General features: G+C 51.6%; 1 protein-coding gene across 2 annotated transcripts in view; it reads right to left on the bottom strand.

Annotated features, from left to right (window-relative positions):
• The window catches only part of slc2a6 (solute carrier family 2 member 6), a 37,904-nt gene extending 17,233 nt beyond the window's left edge, over nt 1-20,671 (bottom strand). Inside the window, exons 1-6 of one of the 2 annotated variants that reach the window (XM_068012037.1) lie at nt 20,543-20,671; nt 19,052-19,214; nt 11,593-11,799; nt 7,338-7,437; nt 6,252-6,463; nt 5,040-5,192 (exon numbers count right to left, since the gene is read on the bottom strand). In XM_068012037.1, coding sequence (XP_067868138.1) covers nt 5,040-5,192; nt 6,252-6,463; nt 7,338-7,437; nt 11,593-11,799; nt 19,052-19,214; nt 20,543-20,628 — 921 coding nt within the window. In that variant the 5' untranslated portion in view covers nt 20,629-20,671. The remainder of the gene's footprint in view (nt 1-5,039; nt 5,193-6,251; nt 6,464-7,337; nt 7,438-11,592; nt 11,800-19,051; nt 19,215-20,542) is intronic. The other variant, XM_068012036.1, reaches the window with a different exon arrangement.
• Between the last annotated feature and the right edge of the window lie 6,040 nt (nt 20,672-26,711).

The following is a 26,711-nucleotide window of genomic DNA, read 5'->3' as shown; positions in this document are numbered from 1 at the left end:
CCTGGCTGATTTCCCCTCTCTCTAAGCCAGGGTCACTGGTCAGTGATCAAGAGCAGGAACCCTGGCTGATTTCCTCTCTCTAAGCCAGGGTCACTGGTCAGTGATCAGGAGCAGGAATCCTGGCTGATTTCCCCTCTCTCTAAGCCAGGGTCACTGGTCAGTGATCAGGAGCAGGAACCCTGCTGATTTCCCCTCTCTCTAAGCCAGGGTCAGTGATCAGGAGCAGCAACCCTGGCTGATTTCCCCTCTCTCTAAGCCAGGGTCACTGGTCAGTGATCAAGAGCAGGAACCCTGGCTGATTTCCCCTCTCTCTCAGCCAGGGTCACTGGTCAGTGATCAGGAGCAGGAATCCTGGCTGATTTCCCCTCTAAGCCAGGGTCACTGGTCAGTGATCAGGAGCAGGAACCCTGGCTGATTTCCCCTCTAAGCCAGGGTCACTGGTCAGTGATCAGGAGCAGGAACCCTGGCTGATTTCCCCTCTCTCTCAGCCAGGGTCAGTGATCAGGAGCAGGAATCCTGGCTGATTTCCCCTCTCTCTAAGCCAGGGTCACTGGTCAGTGATCAGGAGCAGGAACCCTGCTGATTTCCCCTCTCTCTAAGCCAGGGTCAGTGATCAGGAGCAGGAACCCTGCTGATTTCCCCTCTCTCTAAGCCAGGGTCACTGGTCAGTGATCGAGCAGGAACCCTGCTAATTTCCCCTCTCTCTAAGCCAGGGTCACTGGTCAGTGATCAAGAGCAGGAACCCTGCTGATTTCTCCTCTCTCTAAGCCAGGGTCAGTGATCAGGAGCAGCAACCCTGGCTGATTTCCCCTCTCTCTAAGCCAGGGTCACTGGTCAGTGATCAAGAGCAGGAACCCTGGCTGATTTCCTCTCTCTAAGCCAGGGTCACTGGTCAGTGATCAGGAGCAGGAATCCTGGCTGATTTCCCCTCTCTCTAAGCCAGGGTCACTGGTCAGTGATCAGGAGCAGGAACCCTGCTGATTTCCCCTCTCTCTAAGCCAGGGTCAGTGATCAGGAGCAGCAACCCTGGCTGATTTCCCCTCTCTCTAAGCCAGGGTCACTGGTCAGTGATCAAGAGCAGGAACCCTGGCTGATTTCCCCTCTCTCTCAGCCAGGGTCACTGGTCAGTGATCAGGAGCAGGAATCCTGGCTGATTTCCCCTCTAAGCCAGGGTCACTGGTCAGTGATCAGGAGCAGGAACCCTGGCTGATTTCCCCTCTAAGCCAGGGTCACTGGTCAGTGATCAGGAGCAGGAACCCTGGCTGATTTCCCCTCTCTCTCAGCCAGGGTCAGTGATCAGGAGCAGGAATCCTGGCTGATTTCCCCTCTCTCTAAGCCAGGGTCACTGGTCAGTGATCAGGAGCAGGAATCCTGGCTGATTTCCCCTCTCTCTCAGCCAGGGTCACTGGTCAGTGATCAGGAGCAGGAACCCTGCTGATTTCCCCTCTCTCTAAGCCAGGGTCACTGGTCAGTGATCAGGAGCAGGAACCCTGCTGATTTTTCCTCTCTCTAAGCCAGGGTCACTGGTCAGTGATCAAGAGCAGGAACCCTGCTGATTTCTCCTCTCTCTAAGCCAGGGTCAGTGATCAGGAGCAGCAACCCTGGCTGATTTCCCCTCTCTCTAAGCCAGGGTCACTGGTCAGTGATCAAGAGCAGGAACCCTGGCTGATTTCCTCTCTCTAAGCCAGGGTCACTGGTCAGTGATCAGGAGCAGCAACCCTGGCTGATTTCCCCTCTCTCTAAGCCAGGGTCACTGGTCAGTGATCAGGAGCAGGAATCCTGGCTGATTTCCCCTCTCTCTAAGCCAGGGTCACTGGTCAGTGATCAGGAGCAGGAACCCTGCTGATTTCCCCTCTAAGCCAGGGTCACTGGTCAGTGATCAGGAGCAGCAACCCTGGCTGATTTCCCCTCTCTCTAAGCCAGGGTCACTGGTCAGTGATCAGGAGCAGGAACCCTGCTGATTTCCCCTCTAAGCCAGGGTCACTGGTCAGTGATCAAGAGCAGGAACCCTGGCTGATTTCCTCTCTCTAAGCCAGGGTCACTGGTTAGTGATCAGGAGCAGCAACCCTGGCTGATTTCCCCTCTCTCTAAGCCAGGGTCACTGGTCAGTGATCAGGAGCAGGAACCCTGCTGATTTCTCCTCTCTCTAAGCCAGGGTCAGTGATCAGGAGCAGCAACCCTGGCTGATTTCCCCTCTCTCTAAGCCAGGGTCACTGGTCAGTGATCAAGAGCAGGAACCCTGGCTGATTTCCTCTCTCTAAGCCAGGGTCACTGGTCAGTGATCAGGAGCAGCAACCCTGGCTGATTTCCCCTCTCTCTAAGCCAGGGTCACTGGTCAGTGATCAGGAGCAGGAATCCTGGCTGATTTCCCCTCTCTCTAAGCCAGGGTCACTGGTCAGTGATCAGGAGCAGGAACCCTGCTGATTTCCCCTCTAAGCCAGGGTCACTGGTCAGTGATCAGGAGCAGCAACCCTGGCTGATTTCCCCTCTCTCTAAGCCAGGGTCACTGGTCAGTGATCAGGAGCAGGAACCCTGCTGATTTCCCCTCTAAGCCAGGGTCACTGGTCAGTGATCAAGAGCAGGAACCCTGGCTGATTTCCTCTCTCTAAGCCAGGGTCACTGGTTAGTGATCAGGAGCAGCAACCCTGGCTGATTTCCCCTCTCTCTAAGCCAGGGTCACTGGTTAGTGATCAGGAGCAGCAACCCTGGCTGATTTCCCCTCTCTCTAAGCCAGGGTCACTGGTCAGTGATCAGGAGCAGGAACCCTGGCTGATTTCCCCTCTCTCTCAGCCAGGGTCAGTGATCAGGAGCAGGAATCCTGGCTGATTTCCCCTCTCTCTAAGCCAGGGTCACTGGTCAGTGATCAGGAGCAGGAATCCTGGCTGATTTCCCCTCTCTCTCAGCCAGGGTCACTGGTCAGTGATCAGGAGCAGGAACCCTGCTGATTTCCCCTCTCTCTAAGCCAGGGTCACTGGTCAGTGATCAGGAGCAGGAACCCTGCTGATTTTTCCTCTCTCTAAGCCAGGGTCACTGGTCAGTGATCAAGAGCAGGAACCCTGCTGATTTCTCCTCTCTCTAAGCCAGGGTCAGTGATCAGGAGCAGCAACCCTGGCTGATTTCCCCTCTCTCTAAGCCAGGGTCACTGGTCAGTGATCAAGAGCAGGAACCCTGGCTGATTTCCTCTCTCTAAGCCAGGGTCACTGGTCAGTGATCAGGAGCAGCAACCCTGGCTGATTTCCCCTCTCTCTAAGCCAGGGTCACTGGTCAGTGATCAGGAGCAGGAATCCTGGCTGATTTCCCCTCTCTCTAAGCCAGGGTCACTGGTCAGTGATCAGGAGCAGGAACCCTGCTGATTTCCCCTCTAAGCCAGGGTCACTGGTCAGTGATCAGGAGCAGCAACCCTGGCTGATTTCCCCTCTCTCTAAGCCAGGGTCACTGGTCAGTGATCAGGAGCAGGAACCCTGCTGATTTCCCCTCTAAGCCAGGGTCACTGGTCAGTGATCAAGAGCAGGAACCCTGGCTGATTTCCTCTCTCTAAGCCAGGGTCACTGGTTAGTGATCAGGAGCAGCAACCCTGGCTGATTTCCCCTCTCTCTAAGCCAGGGTCACTGGTCAGTGATCAGGAGCAGGAACCCTGCTGATTTCCTCTCTCTAAACCAGGGTCACTGGTCAGTGATCAGGAGCAGGAACCCTGCTGATTTCCCCTCTCTCTAAGCCAGGGTCACTGGTCAGTGATCAGGAGCAGGAACCCTGCTGATTTCCCCTCTCTCTAAGCCAGGGTCACTGGTCAGTGATCAGGAGCAGGAACCCTGCTGATTTCCCCTCTCTCTAAGCCAGGGTCACTGGTCAGTGATCAGGAGCAGGAACCCTGCTGATTTCCCCTCTCTCTAAGCCAGGGTCAGTGATCAGGAGCAGCAACCCTGGCTGATTTCCCCTCTCTCTAAGCCAGGGTCACTGGTCAGTGATCAGGAGCAGGAACCCTGCTGATTTCCCCTCTCTCTAAGCCAGGGTCACTGGTCAGTGATCAGGAGCAGGAACCCTGCTGATTTCCCCTCTCTCTAAGCCAGGGTCACTGGTCAGTGATCAGGAGCAGGAACCCTGCTGATTTCCCCTCTAAGCCAGGGTCACTGGTCAGTGATCAAGAGCAGGAACCCTGCTGATTTCCCCTCTCTCTAAGCCAGGGTCACTGGTCAGTGATCAAGAGCAGGAACCCTGCTGATTTCCCCTCTCTCTAAGCCAGGGTCACTGGTCAGTGATCAGGAGCAGGAACCCTGCTGATTTCTTCCTCCCTCTATTCCAGAGGTATTGAGTTAAATTGTAGCTCCCCTGCTTCCATCACATCTGCGATTGGCTGACAACTCAGGCCAGGGATGAAAGCTGGGACCCTCCTGCTCTGTGTCCAGTGCCACACTGGGCATGCGCTCCATGTTTTGTGCCTATCTAACCAAGTAAGTGATACTCTGTGGATTTGACAGTTATTTGGTATGGTAGTGTAGTGCTATGTGGGCAATTTGAATTCAGATTTTTAAAAACCTGGAAGTAAAAATCTGGGATCAGTAAAAGTGATGGTGAAATAGTCAGATTGTAATAAAAACCTAACTGGGTCACTGCCGTCCTTTCCCAATCTGTACGGGACTATATGTGACTCTGGTCCCATAGCAGTGTGGCTGATTTTTAATTGCTTTCTGAAATGGTCCTTTAGTTGTAAAGAACTTGCATTTCTATAGCACCTTTCAACACCTCAGGACATCCCAAAGTGCTTTACAGCCAATGAAGTATGTTTTGAAGTGTGGTTCCTCTTGTAATGTAGGAAACACAGCAGCCAATTTGCACACAGCAAGATTCCACAAACAGCAGAGTGATAATGACCAGCGAATCTGTTGTAGTGATGTTGGTTGAGGGATACATATTGGCCCTAGGACACCCCTGTTACTCTTCAAAATAGTGCCTTGGGATCTTTTATATCCGCAAGAGAGGGAAGACAGGGCCTCGGTTTAACTTCTTATCTGAAAGACGGCACAGCTGACACTGCTACTTACCAGTATCACAGACGTACTGTCAAAGATGAGTTGCATGTTGACCAGAATAACTGTGATTCCACTGAGCTGTTGAAACACCCTCATAAAGACAGCAATCAGCATGGGCTTGTAGATGAAGGGCTGGCGCAGGTCAGCACATGACAGCCGGTGGACCTGAATGGGGGATAATGTCAGACTCTCACACTGCACAAGAGAACAATCGTTTCTATAGCACCATTCTCAGGACATCCCAAAGCTTTTTACAGCCAATGAAGTATTTTGGAAGTATCGTCACTTCTGTAATGTCAGAAACAGCAGCCCATGTGTACACAGCAAGATTCCACAAACAGCAATGTGATTATAATCAGATAATTTGTTTCTCAGTGATAAATATTGGCCAGGAAACCAGGAAGAATGCCCATGCTCATCTTCAAATAGTACGGAGTTTTTTTCCTACACTCACTCCAGAGGGTAGAGAGAGCCTCAGTTTAATGCCTCATCTCACAGAGAGCACCTCTGACAGCACAGCACTCCCATCCCAACTTCATCAGAACTGTACCTCTGAGACTGCAGTACTCCCTCACTACTGACCCTCCAACAGTACAACACTCCCTCTATAATTGCGTCAGGAATGCCAGCCTGGACTTAGTGTAGCAATCTCTAGAGTGGGACTTGAACCCACAATCTTCTAACACAAAGGTGAGCATCGCAAGCATGTTACCCATTGAGCCACGCCTGACACTTATTCACACGTGTTTTCTAAAACTGTGACTTTATTGACTAAGTGTATAGATAAGATTTTGAAAAAACTGCCTCCGGAGGTAACTCTGTGAGTGTTGGCAGCACCCAGTGCTGTACTGAGCCCAAGAGTCAGGAGGGTTGCGGTTTCACCCATCTGTTTTGGGCTCGGGATGGCCATTCAGGGATCTACAGTTAGTCTCCACTCTCCCGGGATAAATCAATGAAGATTCCAGCTCCTTCCTTATAACTGTCCAGTGACCCCCTTGCTGCATGAGGGCAGGATCGTCTTTGACTGTGATGCACCCCATGGTCAAATACCCCGGCAACACTCGCTGTCCCAGCCTCACACTTGGGGGAGGTATCAAAGGGTGGCTGATCCCCATGGAAACCATTCCCCAGCTGGGACGCAGCAGCTTCAGGACAGGAGGGGAGAAAGGCCGAGTGAACCGACCAATCATGTTTCAGTCTGAGTTGAATAGAACAACTGCTTACATTTCTGCTCAGTGACTCCCTGATCTCCTCGTACTCGAGTTGGTAATTGGCCTCAGTTCCGCGAAGCCAAGCCAGTGACTGCATGGCTTCGTCTGTGCGGTGTTTGGAGATTAAATAGCGAGGAGATTCCGGCATGAAGCACAAAATAATAATCATCACAATCGGTATAATCGCCCCGACAACAGCCAACCAACGCCATGACAGGACCAGGTCTGAGAGACAGCAAAAATACCACGTCAAATTTACTCTTGAATCACCAACCATCTTTCCCATTAAACCACACAAACTGAATAGATTTTACAATCATTTTATATCTCAAACCCCCTTCCCATTCACTCCCATTGTACACAATCCCAATGGATCAAACCCCTTCCCATTCACTCCCATTGTACACAATCCCAATGGATCAAACTCCCTTCCCATTCACTCCCATTGTACACAATCCCAATGGATCAAACCCCTTCCCATTCACTCCCATTGTACACAATCCCAATGGATCAAACCCCTTCCCTTTCACTGCCATTGTACACAATCCCAATGGATCAAACTCCCTTCCCATTCACTCCCATTGTACACAATCCTAATGGATCAAACTCCCTTCCCATTCACTCCCATTGTACAGAATCCCAATGGATCAAACTCCCTTCCCATTCACTCCCATTGTACACAACCCCAATGGATCAAACCCCTTCCCATTCACTGCCATTGTACACAATCCCAATGGATCAAACCCCTTCCCATTCACTCCCATTGTACATAATCCCAATGGATCAAACTCCCTTCCCATTCACTGCCATTGTACACAATCCCAATGGATCAAACCCCTTCCCATTCACTCCCATTGTACACAATCCCAATGGATCAAACTCCCTTCCCATTCACTCCCATTGTACACAATCCCAATGGATCAAACCCCTTCCCATTCACTGCCATTGTACACAATCCCAATGGATCAAACTCCCTTCCCATTCACTCCCATTGTACACAATCCCAATGGATCAAACCCCTTCCCATTCACTGCCATTGAACACAATCCCAATGGATCAAACACTGTCCCATTCATTCCCATTGCACAGAATTCCTCACCCAATGCGTAGAGCAGGAGTGATCCACAGACAAGCATAAGCTGGGGCCCAGTTCCCATTCTTCCTCTCAGCTTGGTCACTGATATCTCCGAAATGTAAACCTGGGATAGAGGATCAGAACACTTTATAACTCACTGTACGTTGGTGTTGGTGCGAGCTGTCACCTATATCAGGGGGAACTGAGTTTCATCCCTGTTTACTCTATGCATAGACACCATGGCCTTAGGAAGTTGGGGCTGCATAGCAATTTTAAATCCCATAAATCTGCAGATATCTCGAGCTGCTAATACTAACAAGTTTTGGCTGTCCTTGTGGCTCAGTGGGTAACACAGTCACTTCTGATTCAGAAGATTGTGAGTTCGAGCCCCACTCTGGAGAATTCAGCAAAAAATCCAGGCTGACACTCCAGTCAGTGCTGCACTGTCAGAGGTTCAGTACTGAGGGTGAGAGCGTTGCACTGTATTTTAGTGATGTTGTTTGAAGGACAGTGCTCCCTCAGTACTGACCCTCTAACAGCGCAGCAGCACCATCTGCAAGTTCCCCTCCAAGTCACACACCATCCAGACTTGGAAGTATATCGCCGTTCCTTCACTGTCACTGGGTCAAAATCCTGGAGTTCCTCAGGGTAGTGTCCTAGGCCAACAATCTTCAGCTGCTTCATCAATGACCTTCCTTCAATCATAAGGTCAGAAGTGGGGATGATCATTGATGATTGCACAATGTTCAGCACCATTCGTGACTCCTCAGATAATGAAGCAGCCCATGTCCAGATGCAGCAAGGCCTGGACAACAGCCAGGCTTGGGCTGATAAGTGGCAAGTAACATTTGTGCCACACAAGTGCCAGGCAATGACTATCTACAACAAGAGAGAATCTAACCATCTCCCCTTGACATTCAATGGCATTACCATCGCTGAAACCCCCACTATTAACATCCTGGGGGTTATCATTGACCAGAAACTGAACTGGACCAGCTACATAAACACTGTGGCTACAAGAGCAGGTCAGAGGCTGGGAATTCTGTGGCAAGTAACTCACCTCCTGACTCCCCAATGCCTGTCCACCATCTATAAGTCACAAGTCAGAAGTGTGATGGAATACTCTCCACTTGCCTGGATGGGGTGCAGCTCCAACAACACTCAAGAAGTTCGACACCATCCAGGACAAAGCAGCTCGCTTGATCAGCACCCCACCCACCACCTTCAACATTCACTCCCTCCACCACCAACGCACAGTAGCAGCAGTGTGTACCACCTCCAAGATGCACTGCAGCAATTCACCAAGCCTCCTTCAACAGCACCTTCCAAACACTCCCGTCTTCACATTGAGGATACCCTCCATCGTGCTATGCGGCACTACCAACGTACTAAATGGGATAGATTTCAAACAGATCTAGCAATGCAAAACTGGGCATCCATGAGGCGCTGTGGGCCATCAGCAGCAGCAGAATTGTACTCAACCACAATCTGTAACCTCATGGCCCGGCATATTCCCCACTCTACCATTACTATCAAGCCAGGAGACCAACCCTGGTTCAATGAAGAGTGTAGGAGGGCATGCCAGGAGCAGCACCGGGCATACCTCAAAATGAGGTGTCAACCTGGTGAAGCTACAACAAAGGACTATCTGCGTGCCAAACTGTGTAAGCAGCCTGCGATAGACAGAGCTAAGCGATCCCATAACCAACGGATCAGATCTAAGCTCTGCAGTCCTGCCACATCCAGCCATGAATGGTGGTGAACAATTAAACAACTAACTGGAGGAGGTGGCTCTACAAATATCCCCATCCTCAATGATGGGGGAGCCCAGCACATCAGTGCGAAAGATAAGGCTGAAGCATTTGCAACAGCCTTCAGCCAGAAGTGCCAAGTTGATGATCCATCTCGGCCTCTTCCTGAAGTCCCCAGCATCACAGATGCCAGACTTCAGCCAACTCGATTCACTCCACGTGATATCAAGAAACGACTGAAGGCACTGGATACTTCAAAGGCTATGGGCCCTGACAACAGGGGCGGCTCAGTGGCGCAGTGATTAGCACCGCAGCCTCGCAGCTCTAGCAACCCGGGTTCGAATCTGGGTACTGCCTGTGCGAAGTTTGCAAGTTCTCCCTGTGACCGTGTGGGTTTTTGCCGGGAGCTCTAGTTTCCTCCCACAGCCAAAAACTTGCAGGTTGATAAGTAAATTAGCCATTATAAATGGACCCTAGTATAGGTAGGTGGTAGGGGAGTTGTGGGGATGTGAGAGAGTAATGGGATTAATGTAGGATTAGTATAAATGGGTGGTTGATGGTTGGCACAGACTCGGTGGGCCGAAGGGCCTGTTTCAGTGCTGTATCTCTAAATAAATAAATAAAATATTCTGGCAACAGTACTGAAGACCTGTGCTCCAGAACTTGCCGCGCCCCGAGCCAAGCTGTTCCAGTACAGCTACAACACTGACATCTACCCTGCAATGTGGAAAATTGCCCAAGTATGTCCTGTACACAAAAAGCAGGACAAGACCAACCCGGTCAATTACCGCCCCATCAGCCGACTCTCAATCATCAGTAAAGTGATGGAAGGCGTCATCAACAGTGACATCAAGCGCACTTGCTTAGTAATGTGACGCTCAGTTTGGGTTCTGTCAGCGCCACTCAGCTCCTGACCTCATTACAGCCTTGGTTCAAACATGGACAAAAGAGCTGAACTCAAGAGGTGAGGTGAGCGTGACTGCCCTTGACATCAAGGCTGCATTTGACCGAGTATGGCATCAAGGAGCCCCAGCAAAACTGAGGTCAATGGGAATCAGGGGGAAAACCCTCCGCTGGTTGGAGTCATACCTAGCGCAAAGGAAGATGGTTGTGGTTGTTGGAGGTCAATCATCTCAGCCCCAGGACATCACTGCAGGAGTTCCTCAGGGTAGTGTCCTAGGCCCAACCATCTTCAGCTGCTTCATCAATGACCTTCCTTCAATCATATGGTCAGAAGTGGGGCTGTTCGCTGATGATTGCACAATGTTCAGCACCATTCGTGACTCCTCAGATACTGAAGCAGTCCGTGTAGAAATGCAGCAAGACCTGGACAATATCCAGGTTTGGGCTGATAAGTGGCAAGTAACATTCGCGCCACACAAGTGCCAGGCAATGACCATCTCCAACAAGAGAGAATCTAACCATCTCCCCTTGACATTGAATGGCATTACCATCACTGAATCCCCCACTATCAACATCCTAGGGGCTACTATTGACCCGAAACTGAACTGGAGTAGCCATATAACTACCATGGATACAAGAGCAGGTCAGATGCTAGGAATCCTATGGCGAGTAACTCACCTCCTGACTCCCCAAAGCCTGTCCACCATCTACAAGGCACAAGTCAGGAGTGTGATGGAATACTCTCCACTTGCCTGGATGGGTACAGCTCCAACAACACTCAAGAAGCTAGACACCATCCAGGACAAAGCAACCCGCTTGATTGGCACCCCATCTACAAACATTCACTCCCTCCACCACCAATGCACAGTGGCAGCAGTGTGTACCATCTACAAGATGCACTGCAGCAACGCACCAAGGCTCCTTAGACAGCACTTTCCAAACCCGCGACCTCTACCACCTAGAAGGACAAGTGCAGCAAATGCATGGGAACATCACCACCTGCAAGTTACCCTCCAAGTCACACACCATCCTGAATTGGAACTATATCGCCGTTCCTTCACTGTTGCTGGGTCAAAATCCTGGAACTCCCTCCCTAACAGCACTGTGGGTGTACCTACCCCACATAGACTGCAGCGGTTCAAGAAAAGGGTCCACCACCACCTTCTGAAGAGGGAACTAGGATTACGTGGACTGTCCAGCACAGAAACAGGCCATTCGGCCCGACTGCTCAGTGTTGGTGTTCCTGCTCCACATGAGCCTCCTCCCACCCCCTCTCCATCTCACCCTATCACCATATCCTTCTATTCCTTTCTCCCTCAACTAGGGATTGCCAAAAAAGGCTGATCTTACCCATATCCCCAGAATGAATTACAATTCGCCCTTCAGTGCACACGATCTGAAACACAAGCTTCCCGATTTGTCTTGACCCTATGCTTCTCTGTTCAGCCCCAGTGTTTCCCTGCTCTGTGACATCTACATACCTGCTTCATAACATCGACAATGAGAAGTTTCCCCCATGAGCTGAGGTCAAGTCTCACTCCCTCCCCCCACCAGCTGTTTGTGATCTCAGTTGTGTCACCACCCTATTTGGGGTTTTGACGGCAGGTTATCCTTTCCCATCTTACCGGAATGGAGCCAGCAGCCATTCCTCCTGCAATCCCAGTCAACGCCCGGCCAACATCCAGCATCCACACCTCCTGGGCACTGCCCATGATGGCGAATCCAAAGGCCGAGGGCACGCTGGACACCATGATGGTCAGCTTGCGGCCTAGAAAGTCATTGAAGAACATGGTACTCAGCCCTCCAAGCCCTGTGCCCAAGGTGAAGATAGACTGTAAAAACAATTAGATACCGCACTGTCAGACTGCCGACAGACATTAAAAGCATAAATATTGAAAACAGCAGACCAGTGGGACTAATTGGATAGTTCTTTCAAAGAGCTGGCATAGGCACGATGGGCCGAATGGCCTCCATCTTTGCTGTATCATTCTGACACTTCTTAGAAATAATTTTCAATACAGATTTTTTTTCTGCTCAATTAAATGAAAGACATCAGTGTTGTCGGATGAGATACCAGCATCAGGAGCTAGATAGAGAGTAAAGCTGTCCCATCAAACACTCCCAGGGCAGAAACAGCACAGGGTTAGATACAGAGTAAAGCTCCCTCTACACTGTCCTCATCAAACACTCCCAGGACAGGTACAGCACGGGGTTAGATACAGAGTAAAGCTCCCTCTACACTGTCCCCATCAAACACTCCCTGGACAGGTACAGCACTGGGATTGGCTGGTCAATTTGGAGCACTTCCTGCCAGCAATCAGGGGGAGCAGCTGCACCTGTGTTGCAGCAATTGCAGAGTGGAGAGTGGAGAGTGGAGAGTGGAGAGTGGAGAGTGGAGAGTGGAGACTGCAGCAACTGGAGAAAGGTGAATACAGAGTGGAGACTGCAGCAACTGGAGAGAGAGACTGGAGAAAGGTGAATACAGAGTGGAGGGAAACCATCAAGGAAGGCTGCAATTTTTCTGGAGAGGTGGGTGTCAGGGCACCTGAAAGACTATTAAGTTTAAACTGTTTGGGGGAGGGAGAAGAGGCCTGAAGACTCAGGGGTGGGGCAGCCAAATCCAGTAGGGGCCCCTGTGTTTGTATTGGTGTTTGCACACAGGGAGCTCCCTCCCCACCCCAACTGCCTGCTCGGGACAGCTGGAGTTGCCCGGGTGAAGACTGTCTTGTTAAAATCAGAAGAGGAGAGTACCGGGCGGCTCCAGCCGTCCCGGGCGAAGAAGCCTCCCCCAACTGGAAGACAACAAACAAGTTTGGACTAATTGTGATAAAGGTGCTCCAACTGGCAGTTGGAACAAACATCCTTTTCAGCCTTTCTCTCCCTTCCTCCACTCAGTCGCCTCAATCACCTATCCTCCCCTTTTCCTTTACCATCCTACGCCATCCTCCTCTACTCCCACTCCACCTTGTTTAAAGTTTGCTTTTTTTAAAAATTGTGTAAATTTGTTTTGTTTCTTGGGGGTGGACGTAGCTCTTAGACCCCATGGCAAGCCCCTCTTCGCCGGTGGCGGGGCCTTCCCGTTCATATGCTGCTGCGGCAGCTGCACCTGTTGCCCCGTCACCGTTTGCTTTATTAACATCGAAGCATGGGGTCAAGAGCTACGTCCACCCGAACATGACTATAGAGGCATGCGTGAAAGCAATGGCCGAGGTTGTCGGCCCTTCGGCCATTGTTGCAGCCTCTAAAATGTACGGGAAGGCAGTGTTTTTCCTGAAGACCGAGCGGGCGGTGTCCCTGGCTCTGAGCCAGGGGCTCACCGTGGGCGGGACCTTTCTGCCAGTGGACCCCCTGGAGGCCACTGCGCAAAGGCTCATTTTATCCAATGTCCCACCCTTCATCCCTGGTGAGCTCCTCCTTCCCCACCTGCACCATCTGGGGGAGGTAAAGACGGGGCTCACCCCAGTCCCGCTCGGTCTTCGGGAGAACAGCCTCCGACACGTGTACTCCTTCCGCCGCCAGTTATTCATGCAGCTGGCGCGGGAGGAGGTGACAGAGGGCCACTTCAATGTAGAATTCCAGGGGACGGCCTACCGCGTCTTCTGGACCTTGGACGGGGTGCGGTGCCATGTCTGTAAGGGGGTGGGGCATGTTCGTAAGAACTGCCCCAACCTCCCGGCTGCCAACTCCAACTCAGCGGCCCAGGGTGGCGACGCTGCACCTCCTCCCACCCCCACTACACCACCACCAGATACCATTCAGTCGGTACCGGAGGCTGTGGTTTCCACGGCCTCCGGCAGGGAGGGGGGTGACCGTCCAAGTGGAAGGAAGGCGCGGAGGAGAAATAAACATCGAGGCGCGTCCCCTGGATATCGTGACACTACCCGAGCCTGAGCTCAGCCCAAGGCCCGATCTCGGGAAGTCAACTTGCCCCAGGGCTGGGCTCAGGCCCAGGGTGAATAAAAAAAAGGAGAGTGTGGAGGTGGAGGCCTCTGATGATATGGAGGTCTCTGAGCCTCCGCACACAACTGGGAAAAAGAGGAGAAGGCACCCCTCCACAGAGGTAACAAGGGGCCCTGAGGCGCAGGGCCCATCTGTTGGAGGGGAACTGTCTCCTGTTTCGGGTCCCCAGGTTTCCCCTACCGCCACCACCAAGGCTGCAAAGTCCGGGCAGGTGCTCCCTATTCCTCAGGATGGAGGGGAGGGGATGGCCCCGGTACATGAGGCCCCTCCTGAAGGAGTAAGTGGGGCCCTGCTTGTGGTGGGGGAGCCTGGGGACGCCGCCCATTCTGCCACTGCTACTGGGTCGGGTGTCCTGAATGAAGGGGAGGGCGAGGCCCCAGACGGTCGGGCCTCCCAGCCGGAGTCCACCACCAACCAGGAGACACCCGACCCAGTTATAACTGAGAATGCTGCCCCATCTGCTGGGCCTGTGGGTGCTGGCGGAGCGGGAGATAGCCTCCTCCCTCCGCCTCCAGTCTCGGCTCCGGCTGGTTTCCCGGAGTCGGGAACTTCTGTCTCCCCTGGACCACTCATTGCCCTGGGGACGGAGGTGGAGGGGGGTCCTGAACCGCTGGTGCCTACAGGCTCCAGTTTCACAATAGAACCCAGAGAGGACTCCTCCGCCATCGATCCTGGGGGTGGGATCGTGACGGAGGCGGGACCAGCTGGCGCGGCCGGGACGTCCGCCCCACAGTGTGTGGTGGATGTGTCGGCCGCTGGCGGTGACGACCCGGAGGAGGATGGGGATTCGGTGCGGGGCACGGAGGATGATCTTGATTCCATCGCCAGTGAGGTGGTGGAGTCCCTCGTGCCTCCCACCGAATCTCCTCTCATCCCCACGGCGGAACTCCGGGATTTCCTCGCGGCTTGCAGGGGTTGCCGCAATAAAGTTCAGCTGGCCCTCGACCGTTGGTCGAATCTGGCGCTGATCATACAGTCCGTCCGTGCCGCCCTTAAGATAGCGGGCAAGCGCGCGGACGTGAAACTGGTTGAGAGGCGCCGTTTTAATGTGTTCCTCAATGGGTTGCTGGAGGAGTGGAGGGCCAGGTGCACTTCCACTCCCTCCTCACAGTGAGCTGTTGGTGACGGGTTTTAAGTACCTTTGACATGAAGATAGCCATAGCCAGCCTCAACATCAACGGCAGCAGAGGGGCTCACCGCAGATTTCACAATCTCTCAGTCCTTAGGGAAGAGAGATACGCGGTGAGCTTTCTGCAGGAAACCCACACCGTTCTGGGAGACGAAGCCACCTGGCTCCTGGAGTGGCAGGGTGGGGTCTACATGAGTCACCTCACCCCTATTTCTAGTGGGGTGGCTATCTTGTTGGCCCCGACTTTTCAGCCGGAGATCTTGGGAGTCAAGGAGCTAGTGCCGGGCCGCTTGCTCCACCTCACCGTTCGCCTGGGTAGCGTGCCGCTCCACTTTGTGAACGTGTACGCGCCCAGGCCCGGCGCTTTGCAAGCGCGCTTCTTTGAAGAAGTGTCCGCTCTCTTGAGCTCCATCGATAGCGGCGAGTGCATCATCCTCGGGGGGGATTTTAACTGCACCCTTGAGGTGGGGGATCGCTCCGGTCCCCAGCGCGGCCAAGCGTCGGTGGAGAAGTTGAGGGGACTGATCAGCTCCCTTAACTTGGTGGACGTCTGGCGGAATCTCCATCCCGACTCCAGCGCCTTCACGTGGAGGTCTGGAGGAGGGGGGTCGCGAATCGACCGCCTCTACATTTCGTAGGCGTACGTCTCCCGCGTTTCGGCGGCCTCCATGCGGCTGGTGCCGTGTTCGGACCACCGCCTGGTGTGGGCGGAGTTCACTCCGCTCCGCACGCGGGCGGGGTCCGCATACTGGCACTTTAACAACCGGCTGCTGGAGGACGTGCGATTTCGGGACTCGTTCTGTCGATTCTGGGCCGACTGGAGAAGGAAGCAGGGGGGGCTTCCCCTCCTTGAGGCTATGGTGGGATGTGGGCAAGACTCACATCCGCGTCTTCTGTCAGGAGTACGCGAAGGGGTCGACCAAGAGGCGGGAAGCCGAGATCGGGCGCCTTGAGAGGGAGGTGCTCGACTTGGAATCCCGCCTCGGTCATGCCGTCGCGGACCCGGCCCTGTGGCAGGCGTACAAAGAGAAGAAGGGCGCGCTGAGGGACCTGCAGCTCATAGGGTCCCGAGGCGCGTACGTGAGGTCGCGGATCCAGATCCTGGAAGATTTGGACAGCGCCTCACCCTTCTTCTACTCGCTGGAAAAATGGCGGGGGGTCCGTAAGCAGCTCGTCGAGCTGCTGGCCGACGACGGTTCCTCCATCACGGATCCGGAGGGAATGGGCCTCCTGGTCCGTACTTATTACAGTGCGTTGTTCTCTCCGGATCCGTCCAGCGAGGATGCGTGCAGAGTTTTGTGGGAGGACCTGCTGCAGGTCAGCCCGGAGGGCGCCGAAGGATTGGAGGCTCCGCTCACGTTGGCGGAGCTGACTGGCGCCCTCCACCAGCTCTCGAGGGGCAAATCCCCAGGACTGGATGGGTTGACCGTGGAGTTCCTCAGGGCCTTCTGGGACGTCCTGGGGGCCGATTACGTGCGGGTCCTGGGGGAAAGCCTGGCGACCGGGGAGATGCCCCTCTCCTGGCGCAGGGCGGTCATCGTCCTGCTGCTGAAGAGGGGCGATCTCCGCCTGCTTAAAAACTGGCGTCCGGTCTCCCTCCTCAGCACGGATTATAAGATCTTTGCCCGGGCTATGTCTACCCGCCTGGGCTCCGTGCTGGCCCACATGATCCACCCCGACCAGTCCTACACGGTCTCGGGCCGGTCCATCCAGGACAACATCCACCTGGTCTGGGACCTGATCCATCTTTCCCAGAGGACTGGTCAGTCGGTTGCCTTTCCCTCGATCAGGAGAAGGCGTTCGACAGGGTGGATCACGAATACCTTTCCGGGACTCTGCGCGCTTTCGGACTCGGGCCGCATTTCGTGGCCCGGGTCTGACTTGTATACGCCGCCGCAGAGTGTCGAGTCAAAGTTAATGGGTCCTTGACGGCGCCCCTTCGCTTTGGGAGAGGAGTGCGTCAGGGATGCCCCATGTCCGGCCAATTGTATGCCATCTGCGTGGAGCCCTTCCTGTGCCTGCTTCTCAGGAGGTTGACGGGATTGGCTCTGCGTGAGCCGGCCATGCGGGTGGTCCTCTCGGCTTACGCCGACGACGTGCTCCTCGCAATCACAGATCCCGTTGACTTGCGGAGGATGCGCGACTGCCAGCAGACCTTTTCTGCCGCGTCCTCCGCGAGGATCAATTGGGAGAAATGTTCCGGACTCCTGGTTGGTCAGTGGCGGGTGGACTCCCTGCCGGAGGAGATGACACCTTTTGCGTGGAGCACCACGCACCTCCTCTATCTGGGAGTCCACCTTAGCCCCGCTGAGGAAGCCTGGCCGGCAAACTGGCAGGAGTTGGAGGCAAAAGTCACCGCTCGGCTGGGGCGCTGGACAGGACTGCTCCGAGTGCTTTCCTACAGGGGCCGAGCGTTGGTCATAAACCAACTGGTGGCCTCCATGTTGTGGTACCGGTTGGTCACTTTGGCCCCGCCCCCTGTATTTGCCACCAAGATCCAGAAGAAACTCATCGATTTCTTCTGGGGCAAGAGGAAACACTGAGTCTCTGCCGCGGTCCTGAGTCTCCCGATCGAGGAGGGCGGTCAGTCGCTGGTGTGCGTCCGCACCCAGGCTGCGACTCTCCGCCTTCGGACCCTGCAGAGATACCTGTACGTCGAGCGTCCTCCCAGATGGTGTACGCTGGCGACGTATTTTTTCCGCCAGTGTCACTGCCTTCAAGACGACACGCAGCTCCCGGTGGAGTCCGTTAGCCGCGCCTCTCTGAGGGAGTTGCCTGTCTTTTACCGGGATCTATTCCGAGTCTGGAACATGGTCGCCTCCAGTCAGGGCGCTTCCCCGCCGGCGGAGGAGAGCGCCTCGGCTGTCCGGGCGGCCGACTCCGGGGACGGTCCGGCAGGCGGAGGAGTAGCCGAAACCCCCGGGACGCCCCTCACTGCGGGTGGCGAGGGGGCTCGGGAGTGCGGAGCGATCCCGGCTGAGCTGAACCCCGCTCGGCCGGAACTGCTCATCGGACCCAGGCCCCGAAACCCTCCTCGGGAGCCGGTCCCGCACAACCCGAGCAGCCTCTCGGAAATGCCCTCCATGCCATTCGAATTGGCGCGGAGGAATTTCCTGTACGGGCTGCTCCTGCACACTCTCCACTTCCTCGCCCTCGTCAGCCGGCTGGACACGCCCTGGCGGTCCGCGTTGCCATCTGGCGGCAAGGGGAAACTCCGATGGAGGTCTCTCTACGCGGGAGTCTTCCCCCTTTACATCGGGGACCTGGGATGGAGGGTGCTGCACAGAGCAATCCCGTGCAATAGAATTTTAAGTAGGTTCGCGGACTCCCAGGCCGCCTGTACTTTCTGCGCCCTGGACGAGTCCGTGTTCCATGTATATATGGAGTGTGCGAGGTTGCAGCCCCTCTTTGAGTATCTGAAGGGGCTGCTCCTCAAATTCTGGCTGCACTTCAGTCCCACGCTCCTGATCTTTGGGCACCCGGTGCGGAGGGGCTTGGGCCGGGAGGAGGATCTCCTCGTCGGTCTGCTCCTGGGCCTGGCCAAGGTGGCAATTCACAGGTCCAGGTTGCGGGCCGTCGGGGGGGGGGTCTGTCCTCCCCGATTGCCTGCCCCTCTTCCGCAGTTACGTTCGCGCCCGGGTGTCCCTGCAGAGGGAGCATGCGGTGTCCGCCGGTACGCTTGAGGCCTTCTGCGACCAGTGGGCACCGCAGGGACTGGAGTGCATTGTCGACGCTGAGAATGGCATTTTAATTTGAGTTTTTGTTTATTTCTGTTTTTTAATAAAGTTATTTTAAAAATATAAGTGTGTATATAAAGGGGGCCTGAGGAATAAAGGCCCCCTCGACATAAAATATATAAAAGGGGCCTGGGTATAAAGGCCAAATAAAAAAAACGGGGTTAGATACAGAGTAAAGCTCCCTCTGCACTGTCCATTATAATTGACTCTGTCCCTCATCTGCCCAAATACATCACATCAGCTGTTTGCTTTGCTTACCACAAACCAGGAGGCACTGTCATCATTCAGTCGAAGTTTCGGGTTGGGAGAATGCTCCAATGCTGGGACCACGGGGGAAGTGTAGACCATTGCGTAGCCAAAGCTCAGATTTCCCAAGATAGCAGTGAACACTGCCAGGTACATCCACCAGTTGTGGACTGTCCTGAAAGATAAATCCAGATTGAAGCTCTCGATCTGCAGTATAATAACAACTGGCTGCTTAACCTCCCAGGCACAGCTCAGTGGATCTGTCTTATAGCATTATATTCACAGCACAGAAACAGGCCATTCGGCCCATCTGCTCTGTGCTGGTGTTTCTGCTCCACATGAGCCTCCTCCCACCCCCTCTCCATCTCACCCTATCACCATATCCTTCTATTTCTTTCTCCCTCATGCGTTTATTCAACTTCCCATTAAATATATCTATACTGTTCATCTCAACCACTCCCTGTGGGAGCGAGTTCCACATTCTCACCACTCTCTGGGGAAAGAGGTTTCTCCTGAATTCCCCATTGGATTTATTAGTGACTGTCTTATATTGATGGTCCTTAGTTCTGGTTTCCTCCACAAGTGAAAATATCTTCTCTACGTTGACCCTATAGAACCCTTTCATAATTTATAGACCTCGATCAGGTCACCCCTCAGCCTTCTCTTTTCTAGAGAGAAGACCCCCAGCCTGTTCAGCCTTTCCCGATAGGTTATAACCTCTCAGTTCTGGTGTCACTGTAGTAAATCTTTTTTTAAATAAACTTGTTAGCCTGTCGCTACTTTTAGTGATTTGTGTATCTGTACCCCAGGTCCCTCTGCTCCTCAACCCCATTTAGAGTCATATTTTCTAAAGAGTATGGTGACCTCCTTATTCTTTATACCAAAAAGTACCCGGTCACAATGATCTATATAAACGTTGATTTGCCAATTCAACACCCATTCTGCAAGTTTATTAATATCTTCCTATCATCTCAAATGCGGACAGAGAAAAGAAAATGATTTGTATTTCTATAGCACTTTTCACAACTATGTCCCAAAGCTCTTTACAGTCAATGAAATACTTTTTGAAGTGTAGTCACTATTGTAATGTATTAAATGTAACAGCTATTTTTTGCACAGCAAGCTCCCACAGACAGCAAAGTGATAATGGCCAGAAAATCTGTTTTAGTGGCGACCTGGACCTCTGACTCTCTCTCCACAGATGCTGCCTGACCTGCTGACAATTTCCAGCATTTTCTGTTTTTATTTTGGATTTCCAGTATCTGAGGTATTTTGCCTACAATCTCCTCAAAGGGCTCGGTCAAATGTTTGCTTTATTATGCCCCTTTGAAGACCCCTTTGGACTTTTTACTATTGTAAAGCTGCTATATAAATGGAAATTGTTGTTTTTATTGCTAAATATCAGTTTTTTCTAAAGCATTGTTCTTTTCCCTGAACATTTTTTCTTTATTCAAATATTTAAGTTTCAGCCGACAGATTGAAAAGGAGGTTTTTATTTCTTACCTTGTTTGAGTCCCCTGCTGATTATTAATGTTTCGGAAGGTGTTGTACTGGCGAGTAGCCAGATTCCTGAACAATGTGTTCCTCATGTTGGGATGGAGTGGGTTTTCTGCCTGATCCGGACTTTTATACTGTCATTTTCCTCTTAACTTCCTCTTCAAGGATGTTCAGAAATGAATCATCCAGATCAGAACTTGTTGAACCAGCTGCCCAGAATATTTGAAAAGAGCTGATCAGGTTATTTATATCAAGTTCAGATGATATCTCAACTCTGCGTCTGGGAGGAACTGAAATCATCAAACTTACACAAGTGGAATGTCCAGAAAATTGGTAGCATTGAAACTAAGATTTTGCAGAACCGGTCACTGGTGGGATTTTTATTTTATTCATTCATGGGATGTGGGCGTCGCTGGCCAGGCCAGCATTTATTGCCCATCCCTAATTGCCCTTGAGAAGGTGGTGGTGAGCTGCCTTCTTGAACCGCTGCAGTCCATGTGGAGTAGGTACACCCACAGTGCTGTTAGGAAGGGAGTTCCAGGATTTTGACCCAGTGACAGTGAAGGAACGGCGATATAGTTCCAAGTCAGGATGGTGTGTGACTTGGAGGGGATCTTGCAGGTGGTGGTGTTCCCATGCATCTGCTGCCCTTGTCCTTCTAGGTGGCAGAGGTCACAGGTTTGGAAGGTGCAGTCTAAGGAACCTTGGTGTGTTGCTGCAGTGCATCTTGTAGATGGTACACAGTGCTGCCACTGTGCATCGGTACGGGAGGGAGTGAATGGGGTGCCAATCAAGCGGGCTGCTTTGTCCTGGATGGTGTCTAGCTTCTTGAGTGTTGTTGGAGCTGTACCCATACAGGCAAGTGGAGAGTATTCCATCACACTTCTGACTTGTACCTTGTAGATGGTGGACAGGCTTTGGGGAGTCAGGAGGTGAGTTACTCCCCTCAGGATTCCTAGCCTCTGACCTGCTCTTGTAGCCATGGTATTTATATGGCTACTCCAGTTCAGTTTCTGGTCAATGGTAACCTCTAGGATGTTGATATTAGTTAACTGATGGAATCAGAGATCATAACAGTACAGTGGCGCAGTGGTTAGCACCGCAGCCTCACAGCTCCAGCGACCCGGGTTCAATTCTGGGTACTGCCTGTGTGGAGTTTGCAAGTTCTCCCTGTGTCTGCGTGGGTTTCCTCCGGGTGCTCCGGTTTCCTCCCACATCCAAAAGACTTGCAGGTTGATAGGTAAATTGGCCATTAGCAATTGCCCCTAGTATAGGCAGGTGGTAGGGAAATATAGGGACAGGTGGGGATGTGGTAGGAATATGGAATTAGTGTAGGATTAGTATAAATGGGTGGTTGATGGTCGGCACAGACTCGGTGGGCCGAAGGGCCTGTTTCAGTGCTGTATCACTAAACTAAACTAAACAAAGAGGCCATTAGCCCATTGCACTGGTGCCAGCTCGGTACTGATGTTTAGATGTTTAAATTATAAGAACAGGTTTCACAGACTTGGTTTCTATTCCTTCGAATTTAGAAGATTAAGGGGTGATTTAATTGAGGTGTTCAAGATGATTAAAGGATTTGATAGGATAGACAGAAAGAAACTACTCTGGTGGGGGGAGTCCAGAACAAGGGGGCAGAACCTTCAGGGGTGATGTCAAGAACACAAAGGTAGTGGAAATCTGGAACTCTCGCTATCAAAAAGCTGATGAGACGGGGGGTCAACTGAAGATTTCAAACTGCGAGTGGTAGATTTTTATAAGGTCAGGGATATGGTGATAAAGCAGGTAAATATAGTTGACTCTGAAATGGCCTAACCAGCCACTCAATTGTACCAAACTGCTACAAAAACCTCATGGACTGTAGCGTTTCAAGGCGGTGACTCATCACCACTTTCTAAAGGACAATGAGGAATGGGCAATAAATGCTGGCCTGGCCAGCGACACCCACATCCCATGAATGAATTAAGAAAAATAGAGTTGAGCTATAGATCAACCACAATCTCACTGCAGACATACTAACTCTTATGAGAGAGACAAGATTTGTTGTAAAATTAAGCCTCTCTTGCAATCCTTGACATGGTTCATAAATCTCCCAATTTCCTTGGGGAATATGTTTTTTTATTTGCACAAATATGAATAATTGCTTTCAGGTAGGAGAATTCTGTGAAAATATTTATTTAACTTCTACAGTTACCACTTCAAATTGAAAATTCGAGGATCACGTTAAAGCTATCCCACCAATCGGAAGAGATTTTACTGCTCTGAGTCAACACTGGTCGATCTTATTGGGAGGTGGAGATTGCAGAGGGGTTTATAGGATCTGTTATGGCAGTATTAAAAGAATAGGTAGGGTTGAGGAATGTTTGCTGGGAGAGAGCAGTAAGTGATGACATAAATCATGTCTCACCGCCTCCTCACGCTGCCCTTGAGGGAGCTGCAGTGGGGAAGAGACTATCACCCACTTCCTTCTGGAATGTGTCTTTGCAAAGCAGGTCAGGAAAGAGATGCAGTGATTTTTGTCGAGGTTCATCCCAAGCAGCTCTGTAACACAGGAGTCTGTGCTCTACGGGCTGTTCCCAGGGACGCACACCAAGATAAACATCATCTGCTGCTGGAAGACCTTCAACTCAGTGAAAGATGCTCTTTGGTCTGCCTGAAACTTGCTGGTCTTCCAGTGCAAAGAGCTGTCCATGACCGAGTGTTGCAGACTGGCACATTCCAAGGTCCAGGACTATGTGCTGAGGGACGCACTCGAGCTTGGGGCAGCCGCTGCAAAGGCTCAATGGGGAGAGACCACTGTGTAAGGTCCTCCCGCCATAGTGAACTGAGGGGCTGGATCAATGGGAAACCCCTCGGGCTGTATACACCAGGGAATGTATGATGTGTAATGTACAAATTTATAATGGCAGATGTAGTGAGGCACCTTGTACTGTATTTAAAGAAACTAATCTGTGTTGCACTTTATGTAATGTTCAATTTGCATTGTTATGTAATGTATTTTTACAATTTTAATGAATAAAGTATATTTTTGGAAAAAAGGTAAGTCATGGCACGTGTGCTCGGGGAGTAACAATAATGTTTGGTGTTACTGATAGGATCATGCTCAGTTTTGGCCCAGCACATTAGTAATATTACAGATTAAACAGTTTGAATATCTAAAGTGGAAATGTTTGTGGGTGCTGATGCTGGAACAATCTCATTTTCCATTTAACACATGGCAGGCTCAGCCTGGTGGGCACATTCCAGCAACAAACAAACTTTCTGGGTTTATATGGTTTTCTGTTACTCGGGTGATTTATACTGATGGGGATGGAGTAATCCATAGTCTGGAGACCCAATAGCACGGGTCCTGAGTCTTAATGCTGTCATTGGCTCTCTATTTACAAGGAAACATGATTTTATATTTGGCGCTTTTGCAGTTCTCACAATAGGAGAGTGATATCTGTACATTGCCTTCCTGCGTTTACATTGTAAAATCTACCAGTGTAGCCCACAAAAATCTGTGCCTACAAATCATCTGACAGGATAACTCGGATGTTAACTCGGAGCCAATGCACAGAGTTCACTCTCCGATGATCAAAACTACTGAACAGATATAAAAGCAAGGAACATGATTTCCTTCCTTGTGGGAATGCTAATCAGCCTTAATATGGAATAGACACAAGGAGAACATTAAATGGGAAGAGGGGTGTGTGGAGATCAAGGACCTTTGAGCACCAAAATCTGGGGCTGCTTTTATAATCATAGGTAAACTGCGGGACTAAGTTTGGTTTCATATCACCCGCTGGAGATTAAATAAGCCACAAATTAGGTTTATGAACCTACTGGCAATCCATCATTACAAAAGTAAAATACTGCAGATGCTGGAAATCTGAAATAAAAACAAAAATTGCTGGAAATGCTCAGCAGGTCTGGCAGCATCTGTGGAGAGAGAAACAGAGTTAACATTTCAGGTCAGTGACCCTTCATCAGAATTGGGAAAAGTTAGAGATGTAATAGGTTTTAAACAGGTGAAATGGGGAAGGGTAGAAAAAGAACAAAAGGGAAGGTCTGTGATAGGGTGGAAGAAAGGTGAGATTAAATGACAAAAGAGTTGGTGCTGCAGGGCCAAAGGGAGTGGTAATGGGACCAGTAAAAAAACAAAAGATGTGTCCAGAGGAGGTGTGAATGGCAGAATGACCAACAGCTGCCCTCCAAAAGCAAAATCAAGAGAGTAACAAGAGTAAAATACTGAAACATGCAAAGAAAAGGATACAAAATGAGGGCAAGATTACAGTCTGAAATTGTTGAGTCCAGAAAGCTGTAAAGTGCCTATTGAAAGGTGAGGTGCTGTTCCTCGAGCTTACATTGAGCTTCACTGGAACTCTGCAGGAGGTCGAGGACAGAGAGGTCAGTGTGAGAGCAAGGTGGAGAATTAAAATGACAGGTGACTGGAAGCTCAGAGTCATGTTTGTGGACTGAGCGGAGGTGTTCTGCAAAACGGTCACCCAATCTGCATTTAGCCTCCCCAATGTAGAGGAGACTGCACTGTGAGCAGCGAATACAGTATACTAAATTGAAAGAAGTACAAGTAAATCACTGTTTCAACTGGAAGGAGTGTTTGGGGCTTGGGATGATGAGGAGGGAGGAGGTAAAAGGGCAGGTATTACACCTCCTGCGTTTGTCTGGAAAAGTGCTGTGGGAATGGGAGGAGGTGTTGGCGGGTAATTGAGGAGTGGACTAAAGGCCTGCTTAGGTTGGGAAAAAGAACCCAACCCAAACCCGACCGATCCACAGCAAACCCGAGCCCGACCCGGCCCGAGTCCCTCCAATTTCGCGACGAGCCCAACCCGAACCGAGCCCAACCCGACCATCCGCGGCACAGTGGCGCAGTGGTTAGCACCGCAGCCTCACAGCTCCAGGGACCCGGGTTCGATTCCGGGTACTGCCTGTGCGGAGTTTGCAAGTTCTCCCTGTGTCTGCGTGGGTTTTCTCCGGGTGCTCCGGTTTCCTCCCACAAGCCAAAAGACTTGCAGGTTGATAGGTAAATTGGCCATTATAAATTGTCACTAGTATAGGTAGGTGGTAGGGAAATATAGGGACAGGTGGGGATGTTTGGTAGGTATATGGGATTAGTGTAGGATTAGTATAAATGGGTGGTTGATGGTCGGCACAGACTCGGTGGGCCGAAGGGCCTGTTTCAGTGCTGTATCTCTAATCTAATCTAATCTAATCTATCCCTTTACTTACCTTCCGACTGGGAAACTTCACAAAGCTGTAGCATATGCGTGATGACATCATAATTACGTCACTCGCTCACTGCGCAGACTCAGTTTCGTCCCAGACTCCCAGCTCAGGTAAGTTTTTTATTTTTAATACTTACCAGCAGAGCACTTACCGTGTGTGTCCGGCCCGACCCGGACCCAGCCCGACCTGGACTCGGCCCGACCCCACCTGAGCCCGAAAGCCGGATCCAGAAGAGGGGCCTGGCCCGACCTGAAAGCGACACATGTCATCGGGTCCCGTCGGGTTCGGGTCGGGTAGCAGGCCTTTAGAGTGGACCAGGGTGTTGTGGACAGAATGGTCCCTTCGGAATGCTGAAAGGGGAGAGGAAGATGTGTTTGATGGTGGCATCACGCCTGAGGTGGTGGAAATGGCAGACGATAATGCGTTGAATAAGGAGGCTGGTGGGGTGCAAGGGGAGGACAAGGGGAAACCTATCATGGCTCTGGGAGGGAGGGGAAGGGGTGAGAGCAGAACTGTGGGAAATGGGACAGACACGGTCAAGGGCCCTGTCCACCACATTGGGGGGGAATTCTCGGATGAAGAAAAAGGAAGTCATATCAGAAATGCTGGTGTGGAAGGTTGCATCATCAGAACAGCTGCAACAGAGACAGAGAAACTGGGAGAATGAAATGGCCTCCTTACAGGGAGCAGTGTGTGAGGGAGTGTAGTCAAGGTTGCTGTGGGAGTCCATGGGCTTTTCTTGCATATTTGTTGATAGCCTATCCCCAGAAATGGAGAGAGAGAAGTCGAGGAAGGAAGGGAAGTGTTGGAGATGGACCCTGTGAAAGTGAGAGAACGGTGGAAATTGGAAGCAAAGTTGATGAAGTTTTCCAGTTCAGGCCAAGAGCAGGAAACGGCACCGATACAGTCATCAATGTACCAGAGAAAGAGGTTGGGGAGGAGTGGGGGG

The sequence above is a fragment of the Heterodontus francisci genome, chromosome 32, assembly GCF_036365525.1.
Source record: "Heterodontus francisci isolate sHetFra1 chromosome 32, sHetFra1.hap1, whole genome shotgun sequence".
NCBI lineage: Eukaryota > Metazoa > Chordata > Chondrichthyes > Heterodontiformes > Heterodontidae > Heterodontus > Heterodontus francisci.
The sequence above is the reverse complement of the archived record's forward strand: the minus strand, read 5'-3'. Positions and strand labels throughout refer to the sequence as shown.